At 38.0% G+C, this 13,721-nt stretch overlaps 1 protein-coding gene and 1 long non-coding RNA gene across 2 annotated transcripts in view; one reads left to right on the top strand and one right to left on the bottom strand.

Annotated features, from left to right (window-relative positions):
- The window catches only part of ACOT12 (acyl-CoA thioesterase 12), a 42,584-nt gene that overhangs the window by 22,252 nt on the left and 6,611 nt on the right, over positions 1 to 13,721 (bottom strand). The window contains exons 2-5 of the mRNA XM_013965761.2: positions 12,285 to 12,354; positions 7,727 to 7,787; positions 4,414 to 4,515; positions 1,414 to 1,549 (exon numbers count right to left, since the gene is read on the bottom strand). Coding sequence (XP_013821215.2) covers positions 1,414 to 1,549; positions 4,414 to 4,515; positions 7,727 to 7,787; positions 12,285 to 12,354 — 369 coding nt within the window. The remainder of the gene's footprint in view (positions 1 to 1,413; positions 1,550 to 4,413; positions 4,516 to 7,726; positions 7,788 to 12,284; positions 12,355 to 13,721) is intronic.
- Positions 1,379 to 2,619, top strand: LOC108636340. The gene is made up of 2 exons (XR_001918282.1): positions 1,379 to 1,451; positions 2,432 to 2,619. It is a non-coding gene; the product is annotated as an uncharacterized LOC108636340 (long non-coding RNA).

Below are 13,721 nucleotides of genomic sequence, written 5' to 3'. Positions count from 1 at the left end.
GTGCATTAGTTAACATAGTTGGAAAGTAAGAAAAACAAGTGTAGCCTTGAAATTAACCACATCAGACTTTTGAGCTAATTGGTTCTTTCTTGTAACTCACTGCACCTTTACTCTGTGAGAAACGTAACTTATTTAATACTTTTTGAGGCTGACATAGATTAGAAATATAAGAAAAAACATTTCAAGGGAAAATAAGTTTTCTAGTTGAGAAGCCTCTATCAAAAGAGGGTCATAAAATGTTCACAGGCCTCCAAGGCCAAAAGATAATGTACACAACATTGTTTATGGGAAAGGTTTGCAGAAGAAATCCCAGTTTTGATAAAGACAAAACAGATGTAATGTTTGGGCTGACTCTGTATGACTTTGCATCTTTCATTTCCCTCTATGTACAAGTAAAGGTATAAAAGACCCTTTTGAAAATAAAAACAATGGGCCTCGCTTGAAGAAGCTTGGTCACCCCGTGTTTTTCTTTTTTCTCTTTTTTTTCTCTCTTACTTTCTTTTTCAGGCTGATCTCTTGGAGCATAGAGGCTCCCTGCGTTCACTTATCTGCCCGGGTTTCTAAGACCTGAACGGGAAGACGTTCCGCGTCTTCAGTCCCTCAGGAGACCAGGAAGGCACCTGTGGCCTCCGTGAACAGGGCAAACTTCTTGTCTCAAAGTTTTATCAGCTTTCTATATAAACCAAGGAATATCAGCCTCTGTCTCTCTTCTATTTTCTTATCTACAATATTCTTTCCTTATCTCTCTCTAAATCAATCGCCGACGCCGTTTTTCCTTCAGGTTCCCCTGGATCCTGCGGGGGCTGGACCCCAGCACAACTCCTTTTCTGATGGATAACTAAAGAAAAATTTACTTGATTCCTATGAAGACATACATGGCATACACTGGGGTGCATAGAGCTGTGTACTAGGGCAGGTCTCATGTGTGTAAGGATCATCTAGGAAATGTATGCAGGAATGTATTGAGTATAGGGGACTTTGGTGCAGAAGTATGCAGATTTGGAGGTAATTGCCAATCACTGGGGAAATGGGGCACTCCCAGGTTTAGACTAGAGACCAGTCTAGGCTCAGAGCTTTGGCTGTGCACCCATGTTAAGGACAGTAAACAAACCTCATCCTTTCTACAGGTTTCCAACTGGGACATACTCATCTGGAGGTCAATTTCAGTTCTTGTACTTTGGATGTTTATAAGTATTTTGTCACTCCTCTTGGACAATGTTGCATTTATCCCACATTTTTTCGGTCAGGAACTTTGACCTGAATTGAGGTTGTTCTGTCTTTGGTTTTCTGTCTCACTACCAGAAAGGATCAGGACAGCGGCAGAATGCACATTCTTTTCAAGTGCACATGGAACCTCTTCCAGAATATGATCACAATCATATAATTAAAGTTCCTGTAAATAGATTTACTAACCATCAAACTTGCCACCTTCCTTCATCAAGTTTTTAAAGGTATCTTCATGTTGTAATCGAACTTTCCTTCTCTCAGAAGCCAGATTGTGTTCCACTTGATCTTGCTCAGTTAGAAGTGTGACTGGTTTTAATTGAATCTAGAAAAAGAAAAACATTTATCTTTCATTGCCTTGTTAAATTATAAAAGCACAACATGAACTTTGCAAAAACAAATAATATGCCACATTATTTTCTAACTCAAAGTAAATAGAGCATTTTTTTAATATACATATAATGGATGTATACATTTTATTTTGTCTTAATTTTTTTCTTAAAATATTTTTAAACTAAAAAAACCAATGTAGGCTTCATAATTTGTTCATATAATATGTGCCTTTAAAAAGTTTTCCAAATATTAATTTTCCCTGATTTAAAAAATTTTCAACAGAATTACAAAATAAAATAGTCTTCAAATTAATGAATGAGAGGGACTTTGACGCCACTAAATTCTTATCAAGAAATGTTTTCTACCTTTTGAAAAATTAAGATATCAGAGGGAGAGAAGAAAGATATTCTAGAGAAAGCTGTCATGATGTTCCCTGTTTGGAAATTTCATCACATGTTGGGAACATTATCTAATAAGCAAACTGAAAGAATCAGTATATCAGACTAAAGCTCCAGCTGACCTCCAGAAACCTGGAAATGTGATGCAACAGAAGAAAGGGCTCAAGTTCTTCCAGAAATGCCTGAGTGCTCTCCTGTGTGTGAGTCACCTTACAGCTGGACTGGGAGAGCTCCATGCTTATTTACAGGCCACGTAAAGGCTGACCCTTGACCAAGATAACGATGAAATAGCTAGCGATTTCTAATACATGGTTAAAGTCAAACTCCCCTGGATGACCTCATCCAACTTGTTTAGGAATGTAATGACTAGTAGCTTATACTGGTTTAACTAATTACATAGCATTATTTTAGTTGTGTGACCAGTGGGGTGCAGAAGACCACCTGGTAAACTAATGTTTCGGCTTTCCAATCTGCAGATGAAGTACATTTTGTGTGCTGAAGAGATCCCTAAGAGCTTTGGCTGGAAGTCTCAAACCTCTCGGATGTCTGCTGTGCTTTCTTTCTCCTGCTGTGCCCTTTCCTTTAGCTTCAGTAAGGCCTTGCACGAGCATACCCTGTGGAGTCTTGGGAAGCATTCTATGATCTGGCCTGTGTCATTGTTGAACTAGACTGAAGTAATCATTGCCCATCTCATCCTGGAATGAACTCACTTTGGACAGAGACCCAGGTAGCCCTGTCAGGTCGAACCACTGATGTTTCATGGCTCTCTTAATGGTGTGCTACTGAGTAAGAATTTACCAACTAGAAAATACAGGTGCTTTACAATAAAGGTTATCTGAGCTAACCAATTACGACAGCACTTAGGGCACTTGCTTTCTCAGAAGCACTGTTGGAAAACAGATCTTTAGGCTCAGCAGAGACTAGACTGAAGTGTGGCTATTCTATTCTTATTCCATGAGTCCCTGAAGCTGGAGGTGGGAAATGATGGGTTTCGTTTTCTCCTCCATGTGAAGGAATGATTTGGGGAGGTGGATTCCTTTCTGTCACTTGCTCTCAGATATGAGAACTCTGCAACCACCCCTATATTCTCTTATTCACAAAAGTTTGGAGATTCAGAGGGAATCCAGGGAAAACAGAATGTTTGAGAAGACCTGTCTCAGTGTCTCAATGATTTTAGTGAACATAGGATCCCTAGGATGCTTTGTCAAAGTACAAATTCCAAACTCCTATACTAGTGATTCTAATTCAATAGGTCTGAGATACAGCCCAGAAAGCTGCATTTTTATAATACAATAAGTGATATGAACTTCAGTTTGAAAAAACAATGCCCCCCAGGGGGCCCCATGGGGATTTGCTTTGTGGTCTATTTTATATCAGACAGAGAGTGGAAGAAGTATCCCAGCATACAAAACTGCAGAGACACCTGCCACCCAGGCACCACCATGGCCTAACTAGGCCCTGGCCCATCTGTGTGCCTCCTGGCCCAAGTGAGGAGTTGCTGGTGACTGCGTCTTTTGGGTTGGAGAAGGAAATGACAACCCACTCCAGTGTTCTTGCCTGGAGAATCCCAGGGATGGTGGAGCCTGCTGGGCTGCCGTCTATGGGGTTGCACAGAGTCGGACACGACTGAAGTGACTTAGCAGTAGCAGTAGCTTCTTTTGGGTACAGGGAAAACTTTGTCCCAGCTGGCTCTTCCATGTGAGGAAGACTTTTGCAGAGTGAACAGTACTTGTGGAGCCAGGAGAAGCCACTGTGCCCACTTCTAAAGTGATCCTTCAAGGGAAAGATTTGAGTTCTAAATTAAATTATTACATTTTAAAATGCTTGTACTAAGTGTGGATCCTCCCCTAGGTATCCTGGCTCTAAAAAGAAAATCCAAGAAATTATAGTCTGCAGTAGACAAAGGATAAGCTGCTCTGGGCCAACACCAGGCAAGCCCACTGGAATACCCACATCAGGCCAACATATTTCTATTAAGAGTGTTTTTACACCCTATGCCCTGCAGCTTATTTTCAAACTTCAGTAACTCAGCAACTTTGACATTATTCCTTTAGGTTTGAAAAAGTGATTGGACCATAATGCACAATTGGTAGCTAAAATGCTTCTTGCTTTAAAAAATATTTTAACTCAGTTTTGAGTTATATAACCACAAAAGAACCAAACCAGTAAGCAATATTTTGGGGAAACTGATATGACCTTCAGACCACTTAAAACACAATGTTTTTTCCCTCTTTCACAAACTGGCTACATCTCTCATTTTTTCTAAGGTAGTTAATACTGTGGTATCATTACATAAGTATTGGTGACAGTTACAGTAAGTATTGGTGAATAACAAATCTTGGGAAAGTGTATTCCTGGTAAGAAAGAAATGTCCCTTACCTGTAACAATTTTGATGCTGGTAATTCTGTTAATGAGTCCCTGAATTATATGCTAGATACTTTTCAGACAGAAATTTACCTTTTCTTTTCCAACTGGTTTGGCTACAAAGGTAGAGAAAGCCACACTAACAAGTTTCTCAGTGCCAGTGAGCATGTCCTCTACTGTAACCTTGATGCTGATCTACAGTGGAAAGAAAAATAAAAAATTTTCAGTTATCCAGACAACAGATGACAGTGCGGAATTCAAAATTCATTTATGCACTTCACCAGTGTTTTGTTTTTTGAATAAAACCCTTATTTTAATTTACTTTTAGTCAGTATCGTCCTCTCTGTGATTTTCTATTAAATTGAAAAAAAAAAATCTCTTCTCTGATTATAGAAAAATGTATATTTACCATGGAAAATTTTGTTAAGTATAAAAATAAATGATAAAAATGGAATCTGACGATCAAGAGTAAATATCACTAATCCCATCACCCAAATTAATAATTACTAACTTTATATAAATTTTTTTCCAGTGTTATACATATATATGAAATGTGTCTATATGTATATAGATGTGTATGTATATTTATCTGTATACACATACATACAAAAGACTATCATACTGTATTTACAGTTTTATATTATATCTTACAACTTTGGGGCATTTATTAAACATTTTCAAATTCTATTATTACTAAATGTACTTTTGAAAATAAGATATTAACAAATGCCTTATAGCCCATCAGAAAGGTGTACCACAACTATTTTTAATCTTTAGTCTCAGTTTTATAACCAAGTTGACATGAATAGAATGTTATTTATAGTCATGTTATTTGCAGCTTTGTTTCCTCTTTCAGGAGTTTTCTTTTTTAGGATTAGTGAGAATTGGCTAAGACACTCTATGGTGATAGCACAGTGGACTGGATTTCCCATATGAAGAACTCTGAAGCTTAGGTCCTTATCATGATCACACTCAGCAGAAGTATAGGTAAACTTGGGAACATAGCCCAGAGAAATAATACTATCTTCTTGAAACAGTGGGCAACCTCGCCCATCTTAGTTCAGCACTCTGTTATCAATGATAGTATCTATTTCTTCATCTTCACCAAGTACATCATGTACAGAAATAAACGTCAGTCAGTGACTCACTTAACTTATGAAACCAAATTAGTATTTGCATGGTAAATGTAAGTTAACCGGATGGTGATTAACCAGATTTAAACCATCCATTCTCAAATCCCAACTCTCACCCACATAACTTTCTACTTTCAGAGAAATAAGCAAATGGAAAATAGACAACTAACAGTGAAAACAAAGCAACAGTTTTGGAGAGTTAAAGCAAGTTTTGAACCTTGTCTTCTATTTGAATAGTTAATGCCCAAATGTCTCAAAAACATATGCCAGCTAGAATTTCACTTTTTGTCATGACGTAGTAGGTCAGTTTGGAACTACATTGTATGAAAACAACTGGAAAATTGGACCAAGTATAGGAAGCAACTGTTTTCACACACAGGACAGCAGGCAATGCAGAGCTGGATCTCCTTGGAAAGGGAAGATTAATGAGGGGAGCACTTGCCTGGGCTCTCATTCTGTAGGCAGTTCCCAGACTATGACCAAGGAGGGGAAATGGGAAACACTGAAATGAAAACCCAGAAATCAAGATCAAGGCAGCTGAGATTGTCCCACAAAGGAAGGAGCTACAAAAGGAAAGAATCTCAGGTATGTGCATATTGTCCCTGTTCAGTGTTTGGGTTGATACCAGTCTGAGCCTGTGTACGGTGAAATTTCACAAAGCCAGAAAAGAACAGTTTCTGAGGAAGAAACGATTGTAAATTGAGCTCTTGTAAAAATTCCAAGAGTTCACACAGCCCTGGGAATCTGGTGTTCCCTCCAGCCAGACCTCACTAAATAAAAAACACATTCATAGAGACCACATAGGACCACAACTTTGTAGACGGACTACATTAGCCCTAAATGGGGCTAGTATTTATTTTTCTTCAGATCAGAAATCTATGCTTTCCACTCACTGGGTGTTTTTTTTTTTTTTTCCTCTTTTCTGTTCCTTTCTTAGCTTTTAGTCAAACTTCCTTTGGAAATTCCGGCTGGTCTCAGGGAAAAGGACAGGAGAAAAGAAAGGGGACTTTCATCTGTGCATGGGCTGAATAGAGGGAGAATACTGTCTCTCAGGAGAAAGGCCAGGCCCAGAAGCTACTGTGTGCAGAGATCAAGAGCCCTATAGTTGAGAATCAGAATCCAGAAGCACTGTTATACTGTCTCTGACACAGCTCATTTTATCCACAAGTTTATATAACCTTTCTGATTTCTTCAAGTTTTTAGTGCCTTGTTTACATAGATACTAGGGGAAAGTGAGGACTAAATTAGGGTAAAGCCATCACCATAGGTATGGTTATTACCAAAACAGTTCTGTTATGGGTTAATTTGTGTCTCCCACCAAATCTGGTACCTCAGAATGTGACCTTATTTGAAAATGGGGTGTAATTATTTAAGACAAGGTCCTTCTGGAGTAGGATGGACCTCTAAGCCCATATGACTGATGTCGTTCTGAAAGGGAAAATGTGGACACAGCAACACAGGGAAAACACCATGTTCAGACGGAGGCTGAGATCGGGGTGGAGCAGGTCACTGGCAAACCACTGGGGTCAGGAGAGAGGATGGGGGCAGGTTCTCTCCCGTAGCCCTTGAAAGGAACCTACACTACTAACAGTCTGATTTAGGCTGCCAGCCTGCAGAACAGGGAGGCAATCAGTTTCTGTCACTTAAGGCACCTAATCTGTGAAACTTTGTCATGGGAGCCCTCAGGTACAAATACATGTCATTTGTGCCCAGAGAGCAAAGGGACTGCTACTAACCATCCTACAAGTTGCAATATGGGATCCAGGAAATCCTTTCCTGCTATTTTAACCTGTATTGAGACTTTTGTATTTCTGAGAATTTTGTATTCATAACTATAGTAAAGAAAACTAAGTAGATGAAGAAGAAAAGTCTAAGCTTCCCTTCTTGCTCCAATTACTCTGCCTTTCAAAAACTAGTTAATTGTGGGGCTGGTTTTCATCAGGGGTGAGGAGATGGAGAAAAAGTAGAGTTAGAATATTAATAGAGTCAGAATAATTAAGAAATAAAAGCCATACCTGGCAGAGAACCAAGGGTGCCCTTCTCCCTTGTATGTTTACTTTCTGTGTAAAAACCGTTCATTGCATCACATTTAATTTTAGTAGCAGGGAAACATAGTCTCCTTATTTATCTGTGAGCCTGACTACAGATTCAAGGGCCTTCTGAAATTCAGAATCTCATAAACTCTAAGTTATTCCAGGCTTCCTCCTCTGCCCTCTGTAAACAATAAAGAGATGAGCACCAACAGGCAGTAGTAAGAAAAGGGAGCCTCTTACCTCCATGCTTGTGCTGAATGCTCTGCTAACTTTTGCTTTGATGGTTATAACTTGTCCAACGCTAGTGGAAAAAAAAAAAAACACCTCAGTAATTCTAGCACATCTCATTTCAGACTTGAAGATTCACTTAATATGTGTGCCATCGAACAGTTCCATCTTACCATGTTGATAATGCTCATGCATGAAAAATGCAAACTAATGATAACATAATAAGACAGCAGCAAAAACAGATGCAGATCTTTGTAAACCATACATGTGTCAGCTGACTAACCTCTTAACAGAAAAGGGCCTTTCTAAGATGATGTGCAAAATGATTTCCAAATCTACACCTTGTACCACAGCAGTTTCCTAAAGAGAAGTTACAACAAACACATGCAAACCTATGCAATTGATATTTTTAAATGTTGGTTAACAAATAAATGGATAGACATACAAGCAAGCAAGCAAGCAAGCAAACAAATGGAATAGCTTCACTAGGTTTATAGGAGCACTCATTGTTGCCAGATGATTCATTCACTCCACATTGTTTCTGGAACTCTGATCATATAACCACAAGTTGTTTCAAAGCTTTTGTGTTTAGGCCCCTCACTCACCTAAGGGTCTATCCAATTCAAGCCTCCTCAGTTTTTCTCCCTTACTTCAGAGGTGAACTGCATTCTCACTGTTCTTCTCAATCTTTTCTTTCAGAGGAAGAAAGTTAGATCTCTTCCAGACCCCTTTCTTTACCTGTGCCCTTGATCCCATCCCACTCTTAACCTTTCGTCCTCCACCCATGGCCTGGTTTAGGCAGCTCTTTACTCTTGTAGCCTCAGTCTCTGCCCCTTCCTCAACTCCTTATCAGTCTATGAAAATGTTCAAGGCTTTTCCTTTCTAAAAATCTTAACTCTCAAGTTTATTCTATCTCAAGATTCTTTTCTCTTCCCCTCCATATTCAAGCTTCCTATAATCTTTTTCTTTTTCCAGCTCATAACATTTAACTGAGTTCCAACTAGTCCTGGCACTAAGCTAAGACCTCAGGATACAGTGATTAATAAGACAAGGTTGCTGACATCAAGGAGACTGGTCTTTACTTGGGACACGAGGATATAGATGAAGTGTAATGCTATGAAATTTTTCAAAAAGAAGAAAAAAATCAGGTATTACAAAAGCACCCAGAAGTGACTAATTCAGAAAGTCGGGGAAGAAGTCATAGAAGAGGTAACATCTGAGATGGGTCTTCAAAGATTAGGGTTTTGCCAGGTTTAAAAGTTTGGAGGTTTCATCCCTCATTCACTCTCAGTCACTCAAATCTAGGTGCTGCTTCCACATCTTACTCTTGATCTCACCAAAGTCAGTTCCTAATAGCTGAATCCAAGGTCTCCTTTCATTTAATAGCATCAGTCAACTTTTCAGGAAACCTTCTCTTCCTTTGGCTTCCAAAATACTTTTCTCTCTTCATTCTCAGTTTTCTTCACTGATTTCCCTTTCTTAATCCATCCCTTAGGTATAGTCATCCCCCAAATTTATGGGTTTTTTTTCTCATTTTACCCTCTTCCTGAAGACTTGTTATCCTCCACGATCCTATCATCTTTACAGAGATGATTCTCAAATCTTCATCTTTAGCCTGAACCTCATTCTTAAAACTCAGAGCCATATTTTCAAACTTCTTTCAGCAGATTCAACCAATAATTATGGAGGCTCTACTAGGCTGAGTGTTAGCTACCTAAACACACATTACCTTATTTAACCCCTACATTTACCATGTGAAAACCCAAACCAACTTCCTTAAATTTGTTCCTCCTTGACTTCCTAGCTCTAGTAAAGTTTCTAACAAAGGTTTTCAGTAATAGCACAAGGTACAGGGTGAGTCCCTCTTCAAAGCTGCTGTAGTACTTTGTACTTATATGCTACTGAAATCTTCTGCCTCTCTCCCTGTCAGACATTGAGAGGGGGAAGTATCTTGCCATCTTGCATCTTTTTCATCTCTTGTGATCTCTGCCCTGCCTTTAACAGCAGGAGAAATTTGTAGGACTTGGTTCTCCACCAAACTAAACTTCTGACACTGAATTGTCAAATAAATGGCATGGCTAAAATCCCAACTAAGTAAAATCAGTTTTGTAGCATGGCGTTCAAGGCTTTCTGTTACCCAGCCCCACACTCCTGCTAGGGCATCATCTTAGCACACTGGCCTTTCCTAGGCACACCCACTTCTTCCCAACTCAGTGCTCAGGCTCTTCCATGTGCCTCATCTTGTGACATCCTTTCACTATTCACTAGTGAAAATCTATACCTCATTTAAGCCCATATTAAATACTACCTCCATCATGAAACACTCATTGATTCTCTAGTCAACATGTACCTCCCAGGACTTATATCTCACCGTAGGCATGCATCCTCTATTCTGATGACTATGTATTTGTCTGACTTTCTTACCAGACTGAATGGCTGCCACACTCCAGAATTTTGTCATAATCATTCACGTATTCTCTTGAGCCTAGACCAGTACTATATGCAATATATATTTGTGAGTTAAAAATATCTAATATGGCTTTTAACCGAATTATATGGCTTTCTATAGGTAGCTTTCAATTTTCTTATTTTTTAATGGTGTGGGTCCCATGTGTTTTAGTGGCCACAAGTCCTTTCTGATAGCACAAACACAACATAGTACAAACAGCAAACTACAATTCGATGCTGAGATTACTTGTTAAGTCTAAGTTATAGAATTTAGGATTGGAAAGTATATAATAGGTATTTTATTGTAACATACTGTTGGCTTTCCTAAGCTTAATAATGGTGCTTCAGTGTGTTCTCAAATAAGTTTGCATTTTCAGTAATCTGTAATTTTGTTGAGATAAAGACACATGTCAGCTTTTTCTGCTTGAGGGAAAAAAATCACATAGTGTCTGCACTGAGTCAGCAGGCCTTCATCTGTATCTACAGATCTTCATCTATATCTGTATCTGTCAAAGGCTCTTTCAGACACTGCAGCAGACTATGAGAACAAGTGTCAGGAGATGTTCAATAAAGGCTGCTGATCACAAAGATAGAAGAAGCGGGTTGGGGAAAGCACTGGATAGAGTGTAAGAAGATCCAGGCTGTAAGTGCCCTCTGACCTTTGGCTGGCTATGGGGCTTAGGCCTCGGGTTCTTATCAGTACAAAGATGACTGCATTGAGTTCTAAAGGTCTCTCTATATCTACGATTCTAATGCCTACCAAAAATTTCTTTCAGATTAGCTTTGATGGTATAATTTTTTATGGTGGTTTTATTTAACTTAATTTTGTTTGCATATAAATGGATAAGTGCCAGATAGATAAATGTAAGCTGAAGATTGGAGAGGTGAACTGGGCATCTCAGTGGACAGACTCCCTAGGGTTTGAAAACTGGTGGCAACTACGCCATGGTCCTTGGGAGGAGTCCTAGACTAGCAGCAGACAATCTTCTCTCTCCCTTTTCTTTTTTTGTAAGTTATGTTTATGTCTTTTAGGATCAAGATATTCAGAAAGAAAAAGAGATACAAACATAAAATCAAATAAATAAAACTATATGACCCTAGTTCATTAGAATTACTAATATGACCTCTTAAAAAACATAATTCCTAATCCTGCCACCAGAAAGGTATAGAAATAATGACCAACCCTGTATCAGTGAACATGTTAAACAGGGAGACAGTGAGCAGATACAAAGTGTAGTAAACTGTATAGGACAAAAGACCAGATTTCTTTAAAAAATAAATTGCAAGAGAAAAGAAGAAAAGGAAAATTTTATGTTAAAGGTCATATCAGCCATATTGGTTCTTGATTCAACAGACAATTGCTTAAATTAAAAAACAAACACTTTTTAAGACTATTGGGAATGATAGTTTTTGTTAATGGTATTGTGTCTATGTTGTTATGTTTTCTAAAAGAGCCCATGTTTTTTTAGAAATATATATGAAATATTCAGAGATGATTATAGGATTTGCTTAAAAATAGACCAGGTGTATGGGGGATTATGGAGGGGTATTGATGAAACAATATCATCCATGAATTGATTACTTTCGTAGTTAGGTGTTGGGTCCTTGGGGATACATGGTACTATTCTCTCTTCTTTTGTATATGGTTGAAAGATTTGTATATCTTGAAGTTTTCTACAATAAGAAATGGTAAAACATACACATTCCCACATATAAAATGTTTTTCATAATTTAACATCCCTACTGAGAATAATTAATATTTACCCAACAACCTAATGATGAAATTCACCATTATAGAGATACTTATTATCATTAATTATTCCTAGTGAAGGAAAGAGCCATTTAAGAATCAGCTTTTAGAAATCCTGTAATGCCTTATACCAAAAGGCATTTAATACTGAGAGCTATTTCTTAATAAATCAGGGCTATAAATTTTACACTGAGTATTTACTAAAAGTAGGTCCTGAAATTATTATTATCTACTGATTTACATTGGCTCAAATATTAGTTATTAACAAATTGGATCCCTGACTGCAAATGAGTAAGCTTAGGTGCCACAAATACATGTTATAAATGAACTAATAAGCCCAGGGGAAAGGCATGATAAAGCAATGCCACTTACCTAGCTGTCGCTTCAAATTGTATGTCATCCACTGAGGCTGTGACACAGGAAACGCCAGCATGTTTTTCAGCTTCAAAAAATAGGTTAAAAAAAAAAGCTGGATTAGTTATGTTTCAATACTTCAGCATGCAGGAAGAGGAACAAAAGAAGTGGGTTTATTCTAATAACTCACCCCTCTATTCAGTACAGGACCACTGTACCCACACTTCTGAATGAACTGGATTGATAACAGTTCCTTTGCTTGAAAAGTTATTTTTCTACTGCATGAAAATTACTGTACTTCCTCCAAAGTTTTACCTTACACTCTCTTTGATTTGAAATTCAACACCAATACCCTGCATATCTAGCTACTTGAATAGTAACTTCAATAAATTGGTGTCAACTTCAACTATTTTGTCAAGTACTACCCTTCTTTAAAAAAACAATGCATCAGAGCTGTATCTATTGTCCCACGTAACCAGTAGCTGAATATATTTAAACCACTTAACCAGTGTAAGCACTGAACAGTATGGAAGACTTCAAGGTCATATCCCAAATCAGATAGAAACTTGTCTCGGCGTCAGAGAAATAGAGATGGGCATGTAGTAAGTATTTAATCATTATTTACTTATTACTACTAAATCCATATGAAATTCGCTTGCATTAATTGTGCTGGAGGAGGAAAGCGTTGAGTAGGGTGAGAGGTTAGGAAGGAGCTCCAGTTATTTCCATGGCCCCTGTCTGCATTATTTAATTCGTTGAGGTTTTTTTTTTTAATGGTTGGTTTTACTTTATGTAAAAGTATCAGAATTTGTCCTCTTTGGGAAAAATTTTGACATGTGTTTTTTCCAGAATTTCATTTTGAGGAACAATTAAAACCTAAACAGACTGACTGCATTAGCTTTTGAAAGAAATTTTAACTCCATTTTAATTTTGCAGACTTCACTCCTAAGTGCCATATTATGAAAAAGAAAGAGATAGTGAATTATACCGAATCTGAATTCTCTGTGTATAGAGGATTATTTTAATTGTAATATACATTGACAGTCCCAGGTAAAGAGATATGATAAAGTACTCCAGAGAGCAAGTATGTGAAACATTCCTCCCTATGATCTAATTCTGTAGAAAATGGGACATTCTGGTTTTACTCACTGGAAGTAGCTATTCTTCCAAATATGCACATGACCTAAACTGAGTTACTAGAAAACTAACCATAGCAGAACTGTGTATGTGAGTGATGGAGAGGGGAGAATGGGCTTCCCAGGTCTGAAGTTCAGTTAGAGAAAGGACACATAAAAATATTAGTCTCTAGAAATGCGCAAGGTGGGCTCACTGTAATTCAGTATATCAAATATTTGTTAAATTCCCATTGCTTTTCAGACACTTTGAGCTGAATCAGTCCTATCTTTTAATGAGTCTACTCAGTGACAGAGACCTAGCCATAGTCAATGCCCTTTT

This window comes from Capra hircus, chromosome 7 (genome assembly GCF_001704415.2).
Source record: "Capra hircus breed San Clemente chromosome 7, ASM170441v1, whole genome shotgun sequence".
In the NCBI taxonomy this organism is placed as follows: domain Eukaryota; kingdom Metazoa; phylum Chordata; class Mammalia; order Artiodactyla; family Bovidae; genus Capra; species Capra hircus.
This window is presented reverse-complemented; position numbering and strand designations above follow the sequence as displayed.